Source organism: Pteropus medius, unplaced genomic scaffold (assembly GCF_902729225.1).
Source record: "Pteropus medius unplaced genomic scaffold, Ma_sr-lr_union100, whole genome shotgun sequence".
In the NCBI taxonomy this organism is placed as follows: Eukaryota; Metazoa; Chordata; class Mammalia; order Chiroptera; family Pteropodidae; genus Pteropus; species Pteropus medius.
Genome location: NW_024353517.1, coordinates 9,935,665 through 9,958,809, shown reverse-complemented (window position 1 = coordinate 9,958,809; position 23,145 = coordinate 9,935,665). Strand labels below are relative to the sequence as shown.

Here is a 23,145-nt window from a genome sequence, read left to right as displayed (position 1 = left end):
ACAAGGAAAGGGAAGTCTGCAGAGGCTAAAATAACTTTCTCAAGGTCGCTGAGTTATTTGCTTGGTCCCCTGAGAGAGAAGCTTTGTGCCTTGGACCCAGCTTAGCCCAGGGTGTGGGTGGCTGTGAGCAGCACAGCGACCTTGCCAGTTCCCTTCAAGCCCGTTGGTCACCTGAGAGGTAGGGGCTCCCCACCTTTAAGTGTTTGTGAGAGGCAGGCTGTGCTGGTGCCTGTCACCAGGCAGGGGCCCTTCCCGGGAGCTGGTCCAAGGCCACAGAGGCTAAGCAGAAGGCTGTGTACTGTTCGTGGTGAGGCCAACTCTGTTCTCAATGATTTATTTGTGAAATTCCTGATGTGGGGAGGAAGACTTACAGCTGGGGCTGAAGTAGATACAGGTCTTGAGGCTCTTGGAGTTAGGCAAATGATAATGCAAACCACTGAAGCAAAAGAGAGAGAGAGAGAGAGGGAAGGGTCATGAGAGACAAGTAGGTGGTAGAGAGGTAGGAGAGAGAGAAATTGAAATACTGAGATTCTCACACTGAACCCTGAGATCCTGCTGTGGAGACAGAAGATTCTAACTTTTTGCTCTCAGAATATTATAAATCAGTCTTGTTCTCTTTCTCTCCATACCCATCACCTCACTCTCTCACCCCAATCTATTTCTGCCTTTTAAACAACCCTCCCCACCCCAGCTCAGAGATTTTTTTCTTTTTTCATTCTGAGGTTGCAATGACTTTGGGCTGCCCTGGGTTCCCAATTCAACACTCCTTCTTCCTGCCTTCACCACCTCCTTAATTACAAATATAAACACTCTTCAGGACAAAGGAGATTGAAGGTGAGATGTGGCCTCCGAAAGGACAGAAAGAAAGGCTACGGCCACTATTCCCATGCGAGGTGTTAATCTCTAGTTCATACTGGGGATGGAGGGAGAGACTTAACCCCAGCAGGAGCCCAGGCCTGCCTGCTCTGTCTAGGGCCAGCGGGAGGCTTGCCCCATCCCCCTTGAGGTAGGCGTCCTCCAATTCTGAGCATCGGTTAGATTCCATAACAGGCCCTCCCAGTTCAAAGCAAATAAGGAGCCACAAGGAGGGGAAAGGAAGTGACTTTGAGCTGGCAGACAAATGCCAGCTGCAGTCAGGTACCCTGAACCCTGAAAACCAGATTAGTCAGCTAATCAAGGGCTTTGCTAGGGGCCTCTGTCCTACAAGCCTGGGCCAAATCCCTCTCACAGCACAACTTCCTTCTGTTGCTTTAATCCTTTGCTGGTGGGCCAGTGCCCCTTCCTCACTTGCTTGTGATAACCACACTCACCCTTCCACTTCTTGGGATCACTTGCCTCCTCTGTTTAAGGAGTGTGAGGAAGCTAAAGGTATTGAAATGACTTTAACTGGAGGGGAAATGGAAAGCTATCCTATTAACTGAGGGGAGAAGGGTGATGTGAGGGGGAAAAAAATCTCAAGTTTTATTTAAGCATGCTGAATCTGAAGTGTGGTGGGACACCCGTGTATGGAAAATCCAGAAAATGGATGGCTGCTATGACAAGGCTCATGCACGGTGAGACAGGGTCCTCCTCAGAGCTCGAGAACTCAGCATCGCATTCCTGGGACCAGCCTGACAGCACAGGAGGGCCTGGTTTCCCCACCTTCTTTCTCCCTATCCAGACTAGGGTCAGGATAGATTGTGGTGCCTAATATAATACCCGGTACTTAACAGGTGCAAACATATTTGTTGAATAAATGAATGATTAAAACATAAACCAAACAGAGAGTTGAATAGAGGAAGACAAAGGAAGTAGAAATCACGAGTGGCCAGATATTGGGGACGAGGGTGGATAAATGAGAGATTGAAAGGGGTTTTGTGTCCTCGGGCAGATAACGTGTACTTGCAACTCAGGAATCATAACCATCGGCTTCTAACTGCGACATCTGGCATAAATAGTTCCGTGGCTCACATTGTCTGCACATATTGACCTCCATTCAGGGAGCAGGCCTATTGGGAAGACAATTCAGAGGATTCTGGTCTCAAATTTGGAGGACCCCTGGACCAAATGATCCAACACTCAGATTTTATGGGTAAAGAAACTAGAGTTGAATTAGGGCAAGTGACATTGCCAAGGTCTCAGGTGAGTTGAGGCAGGGCCCATCTTCAGGTCAGGTTCTTCTGGCTCCACCTGGCCCCTTCCAGGGGATTTAAAGAGGCAGTTTTTCTTGAACAACATTGACTGATGGCTGTGACTCATTAGCATGTGAAACCTGTCAAACCTGGTCTTTCTCTGCTCTCCCTCTCTAAATCACACCCAGCTCTGAAGCCTTTTCTAATTTCTTCTCTACATCTCCAACTTCTCTCACGTATCCAGTTACTTAGCATTTAACCTACCCACCTACCCATTTTTTAAAGGGTTTCTTTAAGGTAATCCAAAAGAAACCCTTTAAAAAATTCTTTATTAACATCTGAATCTCCCCAGAGATTGAGAGGCTGGTATTTTATTCATCTGTCTCTCCACAGTATTAGCACAGAGGTAGGTGCTCAGAAAGAGTATAGTGTGTCAGGAGGAAGCAGGAAAAGATGGAGACCAGAACTCTAGGCAACCTGGGGAGCCATGAGTTTTATGAGCTTTACGTACCCTGAGAAGAAATTTACCTGTCAAAGCTCCTTGTAGTTAAATGGACCTAAAATTTAAACTAGAGCCTAGCAGCCATTTGCCGATAGGTATCTTTTATGAACCTTGCATTCCAAGAAGAACCACGAACTGAACTTCTAACCTCCTGCACCATCCTGTCTTCATACTTTTTGAGTCCACCACTGTAGGGAAGTTCCTTATTTTGTCACCATGCTACCTTTCAGCCGATAGACTGTGACCTGCCCCAACCAATCAGAACCGCACAATTTGAAACCTCATTTATATATCTACTGACCAATCAGAACTGCACAATTTGGAAGCCTTATTTGTATGAAACAGACCAAAATGGGAACTATGGGCAGGAAGTTTCTCTATAAAGTGTGGCTTCTCCTTTGTCTCAGGGGAGCACAATTTAGGTTGCAACCTGAATCTGTGTCTCCTGAGCTGCAGCTATTTTTGCCTAGATAAATTCTTTTATTCTTTACTACAGTCTGAAATTAATTTTGGTCATCAGCTTTGTTTGTGGGTTTTCTCGTAAAGCCCCAGGCCCCATGGTCTGGCAAGAAGAAGGGCCTTTATGCTCCTGTTAGACAAGCAGAGGATGTTTGCTATTAGACCTTCATTTATACTGAAATATATGCAAAGGCCTGAAGTAGGCTCCCAAACCAAATTAAAATCAAGCCAAACCGAGTTGATAGACAAGACCTAGGGAATGGAGACTCCAGCTAAAACAGGCTTGTAAGTGCCTTGCCTTTTAGTATTAATTTTCAGAGATGCAAGCACAAGCTTCCTTCAATAACAAGTTACGACTCAATTCACTTCCAGTCTAACTCTGGAGCTAACATCTCACAACCATAAATAGCCAAGAGCAGCTGTGTGGCATGCACCGGCAAGTGGCCATCATATGAATTTTGTTTTGATGGTTATTTTGGAGTGGGTTCTGTAAGAATTCCATACTCAGTCACTTAAATGTTTTAACCAAGGGTAAAAAGAAAAACATGAGGAATGACCTTCAACCATAATTCAAAGATGGCGGCTAAAATGCTCTATAGGTCATAGCCAAAGTCAAGGAGAATTTTAGAGATTTCTCAACCTGGACTTGTTATATCCCATAGCGTTTCTTTTAATTTCAAGTGATGTCATAGTTGTTCAGCATACAATTAAGTATACTTTAACTTAAAATTTTACACACACATGCATACACATACACATATAATGCTTGATTACATATATGCATAATTTTTGCTAAAAGTTGGCTGTGGAACAAGAACAAATAAGAAATCAAACAATAAGGAGGCCACTCATATCCAAACATTGCAGGTCACTGGAATTGTCTTTCAAAGAAAAAATGAAAACTTTACAAAATAAAAACTACCAAATAAAAAATAGAAACACGTTTGTACAGGGAGGAAAACTACTATTAAAGAATAATAATAAACAGAAACAAATCTTGAAAGCTCTGGAAATAAAATAACATTACTTTCATAAGTCACTGGGGCAAGTGTGATGAAGTGGACCAAGCTGGAACCTGGGTTTTAAGTGTGTCATAGAATGGGAGTGGTGGGGAAAAAGGCTAAAAGGAGGGGTGGCATTGTTTCATGAGGAGACTTGTAGCCTTCCAAAGGAGTTTGAACTTTAGGAAGCAATAGGAGCTATGGAAGATTTCGAAGGGGAGAAGAGAGAATATGGAAGCTGTGCATTAGCAGAACACATCAGTAGCCTGGTGGAGAGAGATTGGTTTAGGTAGAGCAAGGGCAGAAAGTCCAATTCAGATGTAGCAATAACTGATGTGCAAAATATTGAAGATACTTGAGCTGGGGTAAGATGACAGGACAGATGTGACTATATTGAGATGGACTTATCTAAGCTTTTGGTGAATGATGATGGCAGGTCAGTGTGAGGGGAAGGGGGAAATGAATGACAGCTCTGAACCTGGATACCTGAGAAGATGATGATTATTAGACTCTCTAGCTACTTTGGCTAGTATGGTAGCCACTGGCCAAAGGTGTCTGTTATATACTTAAAGTGTGGCTAGTCTGAATTGAGATGGGCTATAAGGACAACATATGCACCTATTTCAAAGACTTAGTACCAAAAAAATGTAAAATATTCAATTTACATATAGATTACATGTTGAAATAATATTTTAGATATATTGGGTTAAAAATTATTAAAATTAATTCTGGTTAATACTTGTTTTCTTGTTTGTTTGTTTTTACTTTTTAAAAATGTGGCTACTAGAAAATTTAAAATTGCGTATGTGACTCACATTTGATCTGTATTGGACAGCACTGGTCCAGTGGCTTCCCACAGCCCTTAGATTCAAACCCAAATTTCTCACCATGACCATCAAGGCCCTATGTGACCCGATCTTTCTGGCCTCCACATGGACCACATCCCCTTTGGTGAGCATGTTTACAGCACGCTGGCCTTTCCCTCCCTCCGGCATGCCAGTGCTCTTTCCTCTCTCATGGATTTTGCCCTGGCCTTGCACCTGCCTGTAATGTTCTCTCCCAAGAACTTGACTTGTTGGATCCTTCCATCATTCACATGTTATCCAGTGCAGATGTCATCTTCTTAAGAGTACTTCTTTGACTGCTGTTTTGAAAGCAGCTCTGTCTCCCTTCCTAACAACATTCTATCCCATTGCCCTATTTTATTTTCCTCAGAACACTTCATCAGTATAGAAATTACCTTGTTAATTTTTTTGTTGTTGTTTAATGCTTCGTTGTCTATCTTTTCCTGAGTATAATTTAAGCTTCTAGAAAGCACGGACCCTGTCTATCTTATTTTCCTTCGCATCTCCAGTGCCTAGCACTGTGCCTAGAACATAACAGGTATGCAATATTTGATGAATGAGTGAATTGAGAAATACAGAAACATTGAGAAGCAGAAAGTTTGGGAAATGTCTTATTTGTTAACTGCTGTGTAACGAACCATCTCCAAACTTAGCGGCTTAAAAATCGAAATCAGACAGCCCAACACTTAGCCTGGACATGAGAACATAAACCACATCTTTTGGTCTGTATTAACATGATCTTGTGCTATAGGCTTCATTAGCAGAACTTTAAGATTCCTCTGTCTTCATTAGTATGACTTTATTTCTTCAGAAGTCTCCTGCCCAGGGAAAAGGTTTGATTGTTCATTATAAGAAATTTCTATCAACTCTTCAATGGGAAACATCAACAACTTGTGCCCTAAGATTCTTTTAATTCTTCGGCTGGAAATCCTTGCCTTGCTATTCCCACCAATCTTGGATTGCTACGTGGTGATTCTTGCCTAATTCTAATTATATCCCTATACTGAAAAACTGCCTTAAACCAAGCTTCCAGTTATTAATAAATTCTAACCTTACCTTCTTCTCTTTGGAGACAAGCACCAAGCCTTGCCATGTAGTGTTCTCCCTTACTGCAGTAAGCAATTAACTCAGCTTTGTCTTACCAACAGGTTGTGTCAGTTTTATTTGGGAGTCAGTGTGACAGGCTTAAAAGAACAACCATTCTATTATCTCTCATTGTTCTGTGGGTTGACTGGTCTCAGCTGGGCAGCTCCTCTGCTCCACATGCTGTCAACTGTGCTGCAGTCGTCTCAGGACTCCACCAATTGCAATGCCTAGGTGGCTCCTTTGCATGGCTGGTGCTTTGGTGATGATGACTGGAAGGCTGGGTTCATCTGGGATGCAGACATGGCTATGCCTCTCTCTTTCCATGTCATTTGAGGCCTCTCTCCCTTTATGTGGCTGCTCCACCTGGTCTCTCCATCTGTGTAGCTGACTTCTTACATGACAGCTCAGGGCTCTCCAGTGTGCAAAATCAGAGGCTGCCAGCCCTTCTTAAGGCTTAGATCAGGAACTTGCACAGTGGCACCCCTGCTGCCTTCTGTTCATTAAAATAGTCACAGGGTCAGATCAGAATCAAAGGGAGGAGGAAAAAAAAAAAACTTCACTTCTCCCCTGGGAGAATGACAATAAATTTGCCTCCACCTTAATCCACCAGAGAGCTGAATTTAGAGACTTACACATTCATTAGCCATCATGATTAACAACAAGAGAGGTCAGGCAAGGCTGAGAAGGAGAAGAGCCTTCTCCTTGGTCCTCAGGTTGAAGCCATGGGGATGACTTCAATCCTGTTGCATGAGCAAAGGAGCCCAGCAATGTTTCCCAAGCAGCCACAACATGGCTGGCAGGCTCTGGTTTGATCTTAGCAGAAGAAGGCAGAGAAAAGCATCATATTGGCTCTGTGTGCCAGTCTAGCTGTGAGAGACCCAACAAAGACACTCGAGACGCAAGAATATAATAATTAAATGTTGACTCAAACTGTATCGACTATTGGCGTGGCTGGCATTCAGAAAAGGGAATTATTTTCTCTAAGCTGTTGTCAAAAACTCACTTTTAAAAACATAAACATTTCAGCTATGAAAGTACCAACTATTTTACAGAGTATTTGGAAAATGGGGAAAGGAAAAAGAAAAGCCACCCATTCTTCTTCGACACAGCCATTCTGACAGTTCCACAATGTTCCCTCCCAGTCTTATTCTGTAAGTAGGAGCTATTAGGGTTCTTGGGAAACTGCTAAGGAATGGTGGCTTCGTGGGACTGACCTGTTCTTACTCATGGGGTCACAGAGAGGACTTCCTAGTCCTTCGCAAAGAGATGCGGTTGGCAGAAATGAACTTGGTCAGGGCTTTTTCTGGGTCTTCTATCCACTCACCAAACCAGATCAGGTAAGCGTGGTATGAATAGTCTCCAAGTACTTCATGGAAGGCAGGTCTCGGTGGGGCCCTGATGGGGCAAGCAGGTACACTGGATTCTGGGGTGTTGCCTGGAAGTGTGAGGTCAAGCAAAGACAAAGGTTGCTTTGGGGTGCAGGGTGGAAGAAACACGCTCAATTGATTTGTCTATTTGTCTACTTATTCAACAGAACTTTATTGAGCCCCTTCTGTGTGCCAGGCATTGTGAATGTCCTGAGATTGCAGTGTGACCATGAAGGACAGACCATGGCCCCGTGTGATAAGCAGATTGATGGGGGAAATATCAATGGCAACATGGTACATATGCAGTGAGAACACAACAAAAAAATTTCAGGAGGAAGAGGTTTGGGCAAGGACTTGAGGAAGTAGAGTCTAAGGGGAGAGTTGAAGGCTGTTTAACCAAATGGACTGATGAGTGATAAGGGAAATTTTTTCCTAGCTAGAATAAATAGTAAATATAAGGCTGAGAGACTTAGGAGGGAAAAAAAAGAATAGAAGCAGAGAAAGTCCTAGACTGGGCTTCTGGAGTCTAGGTTCTAATCCTGGCCTGGCCCTGGCTACAGCTAGGTGGAGTCCTGGGATGACAACTTTTAGCACATTTCCTCCTCTGTGAACACTATGTTCCCCCTTAGACTGTGAGCTCCTTGAAGGCCTTTCACATTTTGCTCATCTCTGCATCCCTGGGGTTCCCAGCCCACTACCATGCACAAAGTGAGTGCTCACAAGATGTCTATGAAATGAACAAATGAATGCAAAACTAACCAGTGTTCCAGATTCTCATTTCTCCATGTGGGTAACATAGAGGTCGAATAGCTATCTCTGAATAAGCTTCTACATTAAATATTTAAAGTGCTCTGCAAACTGTGGAGGAGCTTTTAGTAATTGTATTTATCATAAAAAACCTCAGCAAATGACACTGGCCCCATTTATGGCCCTGGGCACCATGGTCAGCCACTTATAAACCTGGCTCAGGTTGGCCAGGGAGAACATTTTCTGACTCTACTGATTGGGCCTGCAAAATCAGTTAGGCTTCTTGTTTTACTGGCCTTCATGGCTTCAGGAGTCTCCTCCTCACTGAGGCCGCCCCTCACCACCCATTCTAATTTAGACCCCAGCCCCACTTCAGTCCCCTCTTATCACTGCAACCTATTTTTGTTTCTTTATAGTATCTGTCATGAGCTGACCTTCTCTCCTTCATTTATTTATTTACTTTTTTTATTGTCTTCTCAGTGGTAGAACATGTACTCTGGTGGTCTTGCCTGTCTTTTTTGTTGCACAAATTCTGGTGCCTGGAACAGAGTAAGCACTGCACTAACCCCTGGTGAGTGACTGACTATCCAGCCTCCACTAGGAGCTGTTTTGTTGGCCAGTGACCCATGCTGGTGCAGGATGCCCTTTGCTTCAGGTATCGCATCCTGAGCTGCAGGTGACATGAACAAACTGTAGCTTCTCTTCTAACGATACCCTTCAGGTAATAAATGCTCATTTTGATTTACCACAAAACTGGAATGTAAAATACTGGTAGTCACAGAAGCGGGGGGAAAAAAAGCCCAAGTGAATTATACCTGGAAAATCAGCAACTGTTTTGTGGCTAGTGGACATTTTGCTTACAGAGACTGTATTGATCCTGTTGCAAATGACTGTAGTGTATTGGTGGATTTTCTTGTGCGTTCTTACCCCATAGCTAGCACTTTAGAGTCACTTGTTACACTTTCACATGGTTTTACCCACTGGTTTTTCTGGGTCACAGTGTGACTCATTTTCCTATTAAAGGACCACTCTTTTTCAAACCAGCCACACAAATATAATCTTCAAAGTCTGATACTTTTCTTACTTCTTAAGGTTTAGGATTTATTTTCCCATTCTCACTATATAATTTGTGATTCTGAAAAATTCATGATAATTCATTTGTGCTGAGGATCATTAATCTTTATGTTAAAAAAAAAAAAAACAACTTGCCTCGATTGCATTTATTCTTATGCCATTGGGAGACAGGAGGAAGGAAGTTCCCTGCAGTTCTCACGCCCTGAGAGATTTTATTTATGCATGTTAAGGCAGCCAAGCAGGAATGAGGAGAACAGATTTCCAGCTGCTCCCAATTGGTTCTGGTTATATATGCAACAAAAGTACAGGGACCACGGAAACTGAATTTGGGTTTATTTGCCTCGGGCAGTCAGCAGAGAAGGTATACTCACGCAACAAGAGAAATAGGCTTTAGAGAGTAGTGTTCAGGCCTGTCCAATCTGGCAGAGAATGAGGGCAGCACAGTACTACAGCCAGAATATGTGGGTTGTAGCGACTCACCTCTGTCACTTTCCAGCTATCACCTTGGCCAAATGACCTACATATTCTCTTTGAAACTAATTATTCACATTTGCTACTAGGATACTAATACCTACATGAATTGTTTTGAGGATCAAATGAGATGGTGTTTATAAAAGTATTTTGTGAACCTTAAAGCATCGTTCAAATATGAGTTGCTATTTGTATTAACATCCTTCTTCTAACTATATCAGTAATATATAGCTTCCTGAATGACTTCTGTGTGGAAGGCACTGTGTCACATGTTGGAGTACAGACAAAATACATTGTTTTTGCCTCCAAAACTTGCACAGTCTGGGTTGGGGAAACAGATAAACAGTCGCTATTCTCCAAGGTCATCAGTGTCATCCTCTTGTATTACATACAAGAGGAGCGGGGAGGAGGCAAAGCAGGGAACCAGAGGCAATAAGATGGGTTTCCAGAAGCTGGTGAACATCTCAAAGGACACATAATGTAGGAGGTCTCTGGATGGAGAAGTGAAGGAGGGACACTTTTAACACAGGGACTGTGCGTGCAAAGCGTGCAGGCACTGGAGTAGCTTTGCATGTGGGTGGAACATGGACAGGATGCAACTTTCTTATAGGGAATAAGGCAGGATTGCAGGCCAGGGGCAAATCACTTAAGCTTCTTCAGTGGTGGAGGCAATAGGAAGCTTTTGGAAGTTTCCTCAGAGACATGGTCGTCTCTGATACATGGGGCATGGCCGATGGATTGGAGAGAGGCAAGAGTGAAAGTGAGGATATCAGCAAAGGTAAAAATGAAAAATTCGAAACTCCTGCACAAAGGCAATGATGATGTGGGTTGAGATTCACAAAGCTGGGAAGCCTGATGGTTCCTGGTGACCTGCGAGATGCAGGAACAAGGTAGGTGGTGATGATTTGAAAGACACATTGAGCATGGGAGAGTACCTTGTAGGTCATGGGTCGTGAATTGAGTTTGAGACATTCTGACTTCCATGTGGAACCATCCTGTGGGTAGGTGGATCCATGGTTTGGAGCTCAGAAAAGAATTCTACATTAAAGATACCAGATTTGCTGGTCTTCTTCATATAGATGCCAATCACAGCCATGGGCGGCTGAGTGACAGGAGGAAAAGGGCATGGTTAGAATTTCAGGGACAGTAACCTTAATGGGATGGTAAAGGGAAAAAATCCCATGATAGATGTCAAAAAGTCGTCAGAGAGTTTGAAAGAAGTCAGGAGAAGGAGATGCCGCAGGGGCTAAAAAAGAAAGGAATTTCAAGGATGGAGTTAGAACATAGTTAAAATTTCACAAATGTTGACAGGAGAGGACAGGGAGGTAACCATTTGGACTGTTCGCTGCATTGCCCCGGCTGGAGCATGTCAATAGAGAGGGGGCTACAGAAGCCTGGCCACAAGGGTGGCCATGACAGAGAAGTAAGGCTGTGCAGCTTATAAGCAAGATTTCAGGAGTCCTTGGTGAGAAAGAGGGCAGAGAAGTCACAGGTAGAGAGAGAGGTACAGGGTTGGAGAAGAAGGCTCTAAAAGATTGTAGGGAAATAAATGTGTTTATAGGCTGAGGTAAAAAGTTTTATAAAAAAAGTAAGGGAAGGCGAAGATTCTGGAATAAACGCAGATGTTTTGTGGGCCACCTCCCTGATGAAGGGGAAAGGATGGCATCCAGAGCACAGTTCCTGAGAAAGGAAGGAAGGAGCCAGGTGAAGGTAAACTCAAGGACAGAAGTCAGGAGATTACAAGGACCAGAAAGCTAAAGAGTGAAAGAGCTGGATGGCATGAGGGCAGATTTTTTTACTTGAGAAAGAAGGTGTCTCCTTTTAGTAAGGATATAGGGAGGCAGAAAATATGTCATTATTCCCCAGCCTAGTGCCACACTTCCTGGTTCCTGGTATCCGAGCTCCCGGGCCCAGGTACAAATGCCAACTCAAGGTATCCCACTCCCCAGCCCAGGTACCCACACTCTTCATCCCCTTACCCTCCCCACAACCCTACTCATACCTGGGGTGGGGAAAGTGAAGGGTCATTAATCAGGGGGCTCAAAAAAAGGTAGAACCAGGCAATGAGGAGGTTCATACGAAGGGTGCAGGTAAAGGTGCATTTATTTCAAAAAGAACAAGTTTCCAGAGAGTACAGTGGAAAAGCTGAAGAGGTACCCACCAGAGGAGGAACAACACAGATTCGAAATCTGGACCTGTGGCTAAAGGTTGTATGCTAAACAAGAAAACTTGGCTTTTTAAAAATTAAGTTGAATTCAGCCTAATATCAGGTTAGAGACTGATTGCTACATCTCAAGACAATTGATTGTTTGAAATCCAACTTCTAATTTTAAGCCAGCGAGTGTAGGTGTGCAAATATAATGATAGCCTTAGGTCTTTGATATGAAAGCTGTGCAAATATTTGAGGCACAAACAACATTTTAAGTTATTCTTTTTGAATTGTTCAAAATGTCTCTTCTTTGGATGGATACTCCCTGCTTTGAACTTAAAATGAAATCTCAAAGAGATCACACTAAAGTAGTTTCAGAGTTCTCTGGACGATTATATAGTACGTTTGCCCACCAATGTGGGCCTCCCCATCTTGCCCCTCTCACCTCTCCGAAACAACAAAAAACCCTACAAACAAGTCTTCGGTTTCAGGGCCCCTGACTCCTCATCCATGGACGGTACTGGTCTGTGTAGGAATGGGCCGTACCGCAGGAGGTGAGCGGTGGAAGAGTGAGCAAAGCTCCATCTGTTTTTGCAGCCGTCCCCCAGAGCTAGCATCACGGCCTCAGCTCCACCTCAGATCATCACGCATTAGATTTCTCACAGGAGCGCCAGTCCCTGGTGCCAAAAAGGTGGAGGACTGCTGCTTTAGAGGCTTGCTCTCCTCTGCAAGGCATTAATGGCCAATTCCACAATTATTTTACCTGCTTGAGTTTTACAGGAAATATCTATCTGATCCTGCAAGATTCTATTTGTACGAAAATAATCATATGTCCAAATAACAAAACAGAAAACAGAAAACAATAACTTTGGTTGCTCAAGAGTATTTGTTCTTTACAATTCTGGGTGTGGGAAGCCTTCCTTCAGGTTTTGTACCCCATCCTTGACCCCAGATATCTATTGGGTATTCACTAAAATGAAGAAATGCCTTAAGCACTTTTACACTTACTTTTGCTCCTAAATGTCACATATGGCAGTTGCTTCTGAAACTGATTTGACATGGCATTTGCCCTCTCCTGGCCCCGTTAAGGAATAATATTCCTGTTTTACATTTTGATGCCTTAGGGACAAATTTTATATCTCCGGGAAAAAGCTGATAGAAGAGACTTATGTAGCAAAAAACTTGAAGTTTTGGGTGGTAGTTTGCCAACAGCAGTAGTTTTCTCCTAGGCTGGAGTTTTTTATAAACTGGATTTATAAATTTCAGGTCTCGCATTGATGACTAAACCAATAAAGTTAGTTTTAACATGAAAACAGATCACATTTGTGAATAACGAAATAGTAAGTTACAAATAGTAGTGTTCCTTAACATCACTATCATTAGTGATACTTGCAGTTCTAAGGGGGAAAAAATACATTGATCCCTTCTTGACTAAAGGCAAATTACAACTGAAAATATATCCTGACTGGAAAGAATAGCAACAGTACAGCCTTATTATTAATTTAGGCTCAAATTTTTTACTTGGACTGCAATCAGGGCTCCTCTTATGCTTACTATAAAGAAAAATTTATAGTACAAATAATATTGCAAGAGCCATGGTTAAACCTGCTTAAGAGAATACAGTCTTTAAAACGACTTTAATGCATTAGTTTTATGAGAGCAAGTGCTTTTGTAAACTGAATTCAGACTCACTATAAGTATTTGCAAAATTTACTTTAAAATTTCAAATATAAAATATTGAATATTTAAAATTCAGATTTTTTGCTAATTTAGACGGACATTCTTGTTTAACGAGACTAATTCCGTAGGTTTACTTAATTCAGTAAGTGCGCTAGTGGAAAAATTCTAGCCGGTTAGGGAAATGTTTCCTAAAGGGAAAGGGTCTTGATAACCAACAGATCACACTTCCTTTTCAAAAAGAAGTGAGCAAGTGAAAAGGGAAGACATTTTTTAGGATGAAGAAGAAAAGTGCTGTTTTTTTTTAAACTCTGGTTACTCTGTTCTCCAGGTAAGATAACAAGATATTACAGCACAGAACAAGGTCTTAGTAGCAGATATCTGAGAAAATCCTGTCACAGATGCAGGCTTCCTTGGTAATGCCACGCAGTGGGCACAATTCTCACTAACATGGCAGGTCTCCAAGAATTTCACACAGGGCCTATTTTCTTGTGACAGTGGAACTATAATGCCCATACTTCGTTCAGGTCTGTTTCCACATTTTTAACTGCAGATGAAAATACTTGGTTGTAATATCATCCCAGGACTGGACTGAAAGTTTTGAAATATGCCCAATATAGGTTCTCATAGCCACAGAGCAAGTGTTAAACTGTGAGGCACACAGAAGCATGCTGAGCAAAGAGAATCACTGACTATGGAGTTGAAAACAACTTTCCAGTCTAACCTCACAGTGTCAGTGAGGAAACTAAAGCCTAGAGACTTATGGTGACTTGCTCAGCATCTCACAGGTAGTGGCCAATTTGGAACCGGGATTTTATGATTCTGGACCAATTCCTTGACCTCATCAAGATGACTGTGTTCATTCAGAAGATATTAGTATTGTACTGTGATTAATCTTGAAATTAACCATTTGACAATAACTTTTCTTCTGTGGAATTAGACTATTTACTGTGCCAGCAATTTATATGGTCACAAAAATTCATAAAGATTCATCATAACTTGGAAGACCGAAAAGTTACCTGTTATGACGTGTGACCTTTTGTACCACATGTCCACTACCTTTTTATGGCACTTAACACAAAGAAATTCTTTTTTTACTGGTCTGTCTTGCCTACTAGGCTGTGAGCTTGGTGACTACAGAGATTGTGTCTTTCTTCTACCTTATTTCTCATAGTGTCTGACTCAATAATTATTGAATGAATATATAAAATTATTGTCTGACTCAATAATTATTGAATGAATATATAAGATTTGGAAACTAAGGAAGAAGCAGTGGTTCTTTCATATGGCGCCTGGTGCAATAACAAGCAGATTTTGAAATCACTGGGCAAAGGCCAGGCCTTGCTTTCTTGTTTGGTGGTTGTTTAGGAATCATTAAGAGCTGACAGGCATTGAGGGCTTATGTGCCTAGCAGCATTCTAAATGCTTTATGTGCATTTACTCATTTCATCCTCACAGCCCTATGGCATACTACCCAAAGAGCCCTAAGTTCCAAACGTGGCACAGAGCTGCAAAACCGAAGCACGGAGAAGTGACGTAATTTGCCTTGGTTTAACACCTAAGCAATTTGAAGCCAGATAGATTCCTGAGCTTTTAACCCCTGGGCTATACTGCACTAAGCCAAAGACTGAAGCAGACAACTTAGCCTTCTCTTTTTGACCTCTAAGCCAATTTAGGTATTTGAAAATTGAAATACAACAACCATGGCAAATTTCCTGAAATTTCCCCAAACCGGACCTCTATATTTACCCATGTCTGTGTTTTCCTTCTATTTCCTATTCCTATCTCTTCCTGTTGAACTCATCTTTCACCTCCGAGCTTCAAGTGCCAACTCTGAAAAACTTACCTGGTTTCCTCTCAAATCAGAATTAATCTGTCTGTTCTGAGGTGCTCTTTGTTTAAACTTCATTTTTGGCACTTGCCACATCGTGCCTAGGATGAGCCACTTTATCTCCCTAGCTAAACTGAGAACTCTGTGAGGCTAGGGGCCGTGTGGAAATTAGTGGTATCTCTTTAGTGCTTGCAGTAGGCTTGCTGGGCACTTACTAGGTGTTCAGGGTTTTTGGAAATGAGATTCATTTTTAAGTCCAGAATTGCTGTCTGGTGACTCTGTCTCTTTTGGGACGACTCTGTGGGCTGAGATGCCCTTGCCCTGTCCCCCACTCTCCCTGCCTACTCCTGCCCTGGCTTGGCCTAAACGCTTGGCAAGAGCTTTGCAGGCCGCGAAGGCCTCTGGTGCCCTGACACTGGCCTCAGCCCAGTTTCCCCGGCTTCTAAATGTGGCCCGAGCTACCGGCAAAACTGGAAAAACACTGGCAGGCGGCCCCACCCCCAGGTCCTGGCGGGGCCGGGCGGCCGCATTTCTGCGGCTAAGGCCTGCTGCTTGGGAGGCGCTGGGGCCTGGGGCGGGGGAAGCGGGGGAGGTGGCCGGGCGCGGGCGGCTGCCTGCCTGTCAGCGGGAGCGGGCGCGGGCTCGTGTGTCAGCGGCTCCCTCCTCCTTCTCACCCCGCCGCCGCCCGCCCGCGCGCCCGCCCGCCGGGCCTCCCGGCCTCCCGCCGCCGCCGCCGCCGCCCGCTCCCCCCGCGGCCTGGCAGGCTGCCGGCTGCACAGGCGGGGGTTCGCGCCGTTCTCACGACCTCTCAGGTTGCCTGAGCTCATCTGGGAGCTATTCATTTCCTGCCAGAAAGCAGCCGGGCCTGCTAAGCAAACCACCTTGGCCGCAGGGCCGCCGGGGCTGGCCTGGCTTGGCCGCCCTGGCCTGCTCCCGCCCCGGCCGCGGGCCCCGGCGGCCACCCTGGAACCCCCGGGCCGCCCCGGAGGGCTCGCGGCGGGGGCAGCCTTGCCACCCATCTGGTTGCAGTTAGGAGCCGGGGAGGAAGCTAGCAGCGAGTTGTTACCGGCCAAGGGGTGTGGGAAAAGTTAATTGACTTTAATGACAGGTTTCCCGGGGCGGTGGTGACGATGAGGAGGTCCAGTTTAACTCCTGGATCCCCACTTCAGAAACACGTGGGGCGGAATGGGGCGCGAGGAGGGGGCGCCCCTTCGAGTCACGCTTATTCACCATTTAGGCAAAGTTCCCTTTTAGACCAAGGTGAACCGCCCCCCCCCCACCCCCCGCTTCCAGTTCAGCGCCTTTCCCGCTCCGGATGCTGTCGGGACGGTGGGGGGCCGGGGCCCGGGAGGTCTCCATTGAGAGGCTAATGCGCACGGCAACGGAGATATGCGGCTTGCAACCGGACATGGAGCTTGGGGTTGCCTTATCTCCTGGAGCTATCGACACTGCCCGGGGCTGGCGAGAGGGGCTGCTAGGTGTGCCCCAAGGCAGTATAATTAGGCCAGGCCAGAGGGATCTGAGTGGGGGGTGGGGCAAGATTGAAGTCGTCTTTGAAGCTTAGCCTCTCGCCCAACTAATTACTACAGAAACAGCCTGGGTGCAGGAGGGCACAAGGTCTTAGAAATAAACCCACTCATTTTACGGACATGGAATTGTCCCAGAGAAGGGAAGTGACTCATTCAAAGTGACACAGTGAGTTTAGCGGCATAGCTGGCACAAGAGCCTGAAAAATCCCCGTTGAGGCCTAGGGTCTCCCTCTTTTCTCCATATTGTCCATAAACAAATGGCTCCTCTAATCATCTAAAAGCGCCATTTCGGGGAAAAAAGACTATTTTCAAACTACCAATTATGTTCACATGAACAAATGTTTACTTCTTTTCTTTAAATTTATTACTCCCCCCAAAGATATCTATGTACTTATGATATTAATAAAAATCCACTTTTTCAATTTTTCCTCTTCAGCATAGAGAAAGACAAAGAGACTTAGATTGGTGTAGAGATGCTGTGTGTGTGTGTGTGTGTGTGTGTGTGCGTGCATGTGTGTGTGTGTGTGAGAGAGAGAGAGAGAGAGAGATTTTTAAGAACACAAATATACTTTTATAAAAATGAGTTGCTGATGTCTCCATTATTGCTGCCACCACAGGTAAGGACTTCTATTGGGGCCAGAGGACAGGTTTACCAAATGAAGGATTTGAGCTTGGGTTGGGTGTCTTAATAGAGCAATTGTTATTATGTTTGTGTTTAAATGAAGGAAATCATGGAAAATATGATGAAGGGTGTGTGTATTTCTTTGGGAGGGGGGTGTATTGGACCCCTTTCACATGCACGAAATGAGGCAAATAGGAGCCAAATTTTAAAGAATATCTTTTAAACCTCTCCCTCTGTGTCCAAAACTGGGTGGAAGGTATTTGAGTAGAAAACTGAGTGCTGTCTGCTAGATCATTCCTGTGATAGAGCTGCTCTCCACACTGGCCTGTGGGAAAGGCCAGAGCAAGGCGGGGGAGAGGTAAAGCTTTTGAAACAAGACAGAAAATCGTTGGCTTTATCTTTGTTAGGAAGGCTTCAAAGATTGATCTCTCCCGCCTCGTGTTCTCCTCCCAGAAGCTGTTCTAAAGGAAGGGGGTGAAAAGAGGCTGGCGGGAGGGGCCGGGCAGGGAGGAAGACTGGCCCCTGGTGCAGGAGGAGGACCAGCCCGCCAGACCCACAGCACGGCTGATGTGTCTGGTCTCGTAGGGCTCGTGGTTTTCATTTCCCCAACACCTGGATGCAGTCAAACACCTGGCCAAATCTGACAAAATCTGACAAGCCTTTGTGATGGGATTTGGAAGAAATTCCCTGCAGATCCTGGCACAGTTTAAAGCTGTCCGCTTTGAGTTAGGACTTGTTAAGGAAGGTTATGTGAGCTGAAACCCGAGACAAGCCTTTTGCTCCTATCTGGAGCCCACATCTTGCCTGGAAATGGGGCATGACCAAGCGAAGGGGTCGCTTGCTGTTTGTATTAAAAAGGGAAGATGGCCTGTGTGCCTGCCAGCACAGCCCCCACATGCTTTCTCTATTAGAGCCATGCATAGAAACTTATCAAAAACATATGTCTGGTGTTAATCATCTGGACTTGGGCTCCACATGGGAGTCTAACTAGCTGTCCCTTGGCAGAAGGAATCTGTTGACCTTCTCAGCTTGCTTGAAGAGGGTGCAGAGAGGCATTTCAAAGTTTTGGAGGCTGGCACGAGGGAATGTCTAGTTGTACCTAAGGACTGACTAATTAAAGGACGACTCCAACCCTTGAAGGCCGGAGGCCTTAGCGGTTGAGTGTTTTTATTTTGGATATTGGTGAGCTACTCCAGGGGAGTAGCGCTGCAGGAACCTCCCTTAATGCGGTGTGGGCAATGGTACTGGATCCATTAACTTCATGAATTCAGTCGCATTCAACCTTCCTCTGAAGGAGCTAGTATGACACCCAGGACTGAATGACTTACCCAACTGCAACTAAAATAATGTTGGAAATCCTTTAGGAGCTTGACCACAAATTGATCAGAAAAGCCATATCAGATGAGTTCTTGCAAATTTAATGGAATTTAGTTCCAAGAGGGTTGGTGAAAGGTTTGAGGCGTTTTAAAAAAAGTTCTTTGAATAACAAAAGAGCCAATTCCTGAATTCTCAGATTACATGTAATTCAAATTCTGCCAAGAGCCTCTTTTTTATTACATATTCTGAAATAATCAGTTCTAAGACATAAAAGTCTTCATTTTTTTCTTTTATTATATTTTCTCAAATAAACTTCCCCAAAGGAAGATATTTTAAGAGCATTTTCAAACATCTTTGGCATCACATAAAAAAGAAATCTCGTGTAAAAAACGAAATGTCATCTGAATTTTTATAATACAAAGGCGCAATCCAATATGAACATATAAAATATATACAAATATAGTGCATGGTCAGTCACTTAATACAGCTCTCTACAAAAAAGTAACTTTTTAGAAATTAAAAAAACCAAAGTAATCACTTAATCACAAAAGTCCTCTTCTTTTCCAGCGTTCAAGTTCCTGTTTAGTGTCCCCGAGGGAGGAGAGATACGTTGGGGAGTTTAGGGGAAGGGGTGGCCTGAGCCCCTCAGTTCCGCCACGGCCTCCACATGGAGTCCGCCGTGAGCGAGGGGCCGCTGGAAGGCGAAACTGCATTAGGGCCCACAGAGGTCCCGCTGTTGCTGGTGTAGACTGGAATGACAGGGCCGCTGTGAGCGAATGCCCCGTTGGGGATGAGGAAGGCAAACTGGCCATCAGGAGCCGGCACCACTTGGAAGCCGCCAAACACCTTAGCCGCCTCTCCCGCCGGGCTACCTAGTTTGCAGGGCGCACCACCGGGAGGGGGCGCCGTGCCCCCGGGGATGGGCACGAGTGGAGGCGGCGGCGCGAACGGCGCGTGCTGCGGACCGCCGGGTCCTGGCGGGGGCGGGGGCGGCGCCTGCAAGGCTGGGTGCGGCTGTCCCGGGTAGGTCATGGCGTTGATCTGGGTCATGCAGTTGGCCAGGTGGCCGAGCAGTCGGGTGCGCACCTCGGTGTTAACGCCCTCGCACGTGGACAGGAAGCGGGTCACCTCGTTCATGCACTCGCTGAAACCCGCGCGGTACTTCCCCAGCACGCTCGGGTCTGTGCTTAGCGCGGCTGCAGGCCAGAAGGAGACAGACAGGTCACCGAAAGGCCCTGGCCCCGAGGCCACTGCCTCCGCCCTGGGAGGTCCCAGCGGCGTGCTTCCCTGACCACTGGGCCCGCAGAACTGCCTCTGGCTAGGGGAATGGGTTTAGAAAAACCATCTGCCTCTCCACATTAGCTCGGCGACCTAAGTCAAGACGCTCCCTTTCTCTATTCCCTGTCATTCTATTTAAATCGATCTCGGCCCTATATCTGCCCCCTAACTCTCAGCGCGCGCGATGTGACCTTGGGTAATGCCCTTCCCCCATTCCTCGCCATCCGAGCCTCATTTCCCCTTCTGTAATGGGGGAGGAGGGAGTGCTAAACCAGATGACCTCCAGGCTCCAACGCAGCTCAAAACCGCCAGTTCCAAGTCCTTTCGCCCCCACCCGCTTCCCTCACTGTCAAGCCGCCCGCCGCCCTCGCCGCTACAACCTCTCTCCCTCCCTTTCCGGAACAGTAACAACTTGGAGTTGTGGCTATAAATAAGCCCCAGACCGTGGGAACGCAAGAGTGAGCCAAGGCCGTAAAATGTAGCTCAATGCCTCTCACAACCACGGGCGGAAGTCTGGAAGAAATCACCGCGGGGCGAGAGGGACGCCCGCAGAGGGGGACGCGGCAAGCCGCCCTCACCCGTCATCTGTGCCCGCTGCAGGTTCCGGAGGTGCTTCACTGTCATTTCCAGAATGTCTGCCTTCTCCAATTTGGAATGCCGCGAACTCTGCACAGAAGAGGAGGCAAGGAAGAAAGTGAGACCCCCGCCAGCAGCCTCGGAGTGCTGGGGGTCCCTCCCGCCGGCCGCGGCCCACACGTCCCCAGACCCCAGCCAAAGGGGCCCGGCCCTCCTCCCGCCTCAGAAAAAGCAGTGTTGGAGGGGAAGATCCGCCGACCGGGGAGTTTCATTCTTAGTACTTGAGAAATAGCATTTCATTCTTTGTAAATTAAAAAAAGACAGAATTATTCACTTACGTCTTTCTTAAGAGCATCCAAAATCAGTGTTTTTAGCTGGCTCAGACTTTCATTTATTCTTGCTCTTCGTCTTTTCTCCATGATAGGCTTTGATGACTGTAAAGAAATAAAAACGAACCCTGAGTTCCCATGGGATCTGCCATTTCCCCCGGGGTTTCCAAGGGATAAGAGCCCCCAACTCCAGCTTAATTTCTTGGGGCTGCAGAGAGATACAGGTACTGCCCTTACCTTTCTGTGCTCAGATGCTGTCTTTGGTTTATCCGGTGTCGTGTTGACACTGGCTGGGGTAGCAGCCACCGGGGACGAGGAATTTTTCTCCATTATATCAGCCGGCATTTTCTGTTTTTTTTTTTTTTTAAATCCCTAGAGAATTTTATTTTTGGAGTCCTTCACACACAAAAAAATGTTTTGCTTATGTCCCTTTTACTCGAGACTTTCACAAAACTACAGAGCAAGTGCTGAGGGTTTATTATATCTTATGGCTACTTGAGATCGGTAGCGCTATTCCAGGACCAAGGAGAGAGGTAGATGGGGGATTCCGCTGTTATCAGCACCAGCTCCGGATCCTGTGTGATCCCCAGGCCCTGGCGGCCTCTATATATATCTGGGACTGCACGCGAACGGCTCGTGTGAAACTTCCCAAACTTTCTTTCCCACAGTAACTTTCAGCCAATGGGAGGAGGAGACACGCGGCACCGCTCGTGGACCGCGCCCCCCCATTGGCCGCCAGGCACAAGGCCTGGCGGCCAATGGCGCGCGCCTGAGCCCGGGGCACCGGAGGCTACAACGTCAATCAAAAGGATTTTAACCCTTTGCTACTCTCCCTGCTGAGCTTTGCTTTAGACTGGATTTTTTTCCACATTGGTTTTGCTCTAGTCTAATTTATTTTATTTTTGGGGGGGCGGGGCGGCTAGGGTCTTTGCTCTTTATTTCCTTTCACATTTGTAATAAAGCTGCTTTGACGCTAATAAGTTCATGTGAAAATATTTTTTAAAGGTTTCGAAGGACAAATATAAAAGATTATGCTTGCAGTGTTTAAAAGAGGGAATGTATATTAGGCTGAGTTACCGAAGCATCTGTATTTTCCGCTTAGAAATGGGTGTGTGGGGGGGTGAAATTTGGGGGGGAGATGAAAGTCGATCATTCAGGAAAAGAACCAAAAAATTCTATTTTGCATGCAGATAAAAAATGCCTTCCACCATATATTTCAGAACAAGGTGGTTTTTGATACCCGCTTCTCATTTCATTTCTGGAGTGGTGGCCTTGGACCCCGCGCTTCCCCAGGAAACAATTGGAATAATTTCCAACTGGGCAGAAAGGAAATGGAATTTCAAATGAAAGATGACAAGAGATGGGGGCTTTGATGGCAATGCCTCAGGGATGCGCACGTGCTTTCGCCATTCTTTTTCTTTCCACCCACGGGCTCCCGGTTCTGCCGCACTTAGAGGTGGCAGGCAGGGCGGCAGCCGCTCCCCTCTTCGTTCTGCGGGTGGCGGGCGCAGCCTCGGCATCCGGCGCGCGCGGGCCCTTTAAGAGCTACACCAGCCGAGCTGCAGTTTGACATCAGCCGGCCGGCGAGGGCGCGCCTGGAGCCCGAGCACGTGCCAGGATGTTTTATTGCCGCCGCGGCTGCGGCCAGGCCGGGAGGATGTGTGTGTGCGTGCGTGTGTGAGTGTGTGTGCGCGCGCCCTGGGGGCAGGGAGGCGGGGGGTGGCGGCGGCAAGAAGTGAGCGTGCATGGTTCCGTCTCAGGGAGAGCCAAGGGACAACAGCAGCTGTGCTCGAGTTTGGGAAAACCTCCTGCGCTTGGCCGGGGGCTCACGGCTGCGTGCGGGGTGTGGGGGGTGTGTGTGTGTGTGTGTGCGCGCGCGCGTGTGTGTGTCCGGGGCCCCCTCCTCCGGCCCCCGCCGGGCCTGGAATCCGAGGGGGCGACGGGCTAGGAGCCCAGTGCGGGCGCTCACCACTCCCCTCTCCAGCCTCCCCCCGGCCAAGGTCAGCCCTTCCGGGCGGGGAGCGCGCACCCCAGGGTGGAGAGTGGGGAATTATTCCAACCCCCCACTCTACCTCTGATTTCAGGCTTGGGGTTTTAAACTCGGCCGAAAGCCTCACTGGCAACAGCCCGGGGGAGGGGCGGGGGCCTTCTTGTTTGCTCCTTGCCCGGGCCAG

At 46.3% G+C, this 23,145-nt stretch overlaps 1 protein-coding gene and 1 long non-coding RNA gene across 2 annotated transcripts in view; one reads left to right on the top strand and one right to left on the bottom strand.

Moving 5' to 3' along the window:
* Window positions 1-23,145, top strand: part of LOC120592867 (uncharacterized) — a 61,634-nt gene that overhangs the window by 14,599 nt on the left and 23,890 nt on the right. The window lies entirely within an intron of this gene.
* HES1 (hes family bHLH transcription factor 1) lies at window positions 19,063-21,579 on the bottom strand. Its single transcript, XM_039850560.1, has 4 exons — window positions 21,209-21,579; window positions 20,981-21,076; window positions 20,645-20,732; window positions 19,063-19,984 (listed from the first exon to the last, which is right to left on the bottom strand). Exons 1-4 carry the CDS (start codon window positions 21,314-21,316, stop codon window positions 19,434-19,436), a joined length of 843 nt encoding a protein of 280 aa, XP_039706494.1. The 5' UTR covers window positions 21,317-21,579; the 3' UTR covers window positions 19,063-19,433.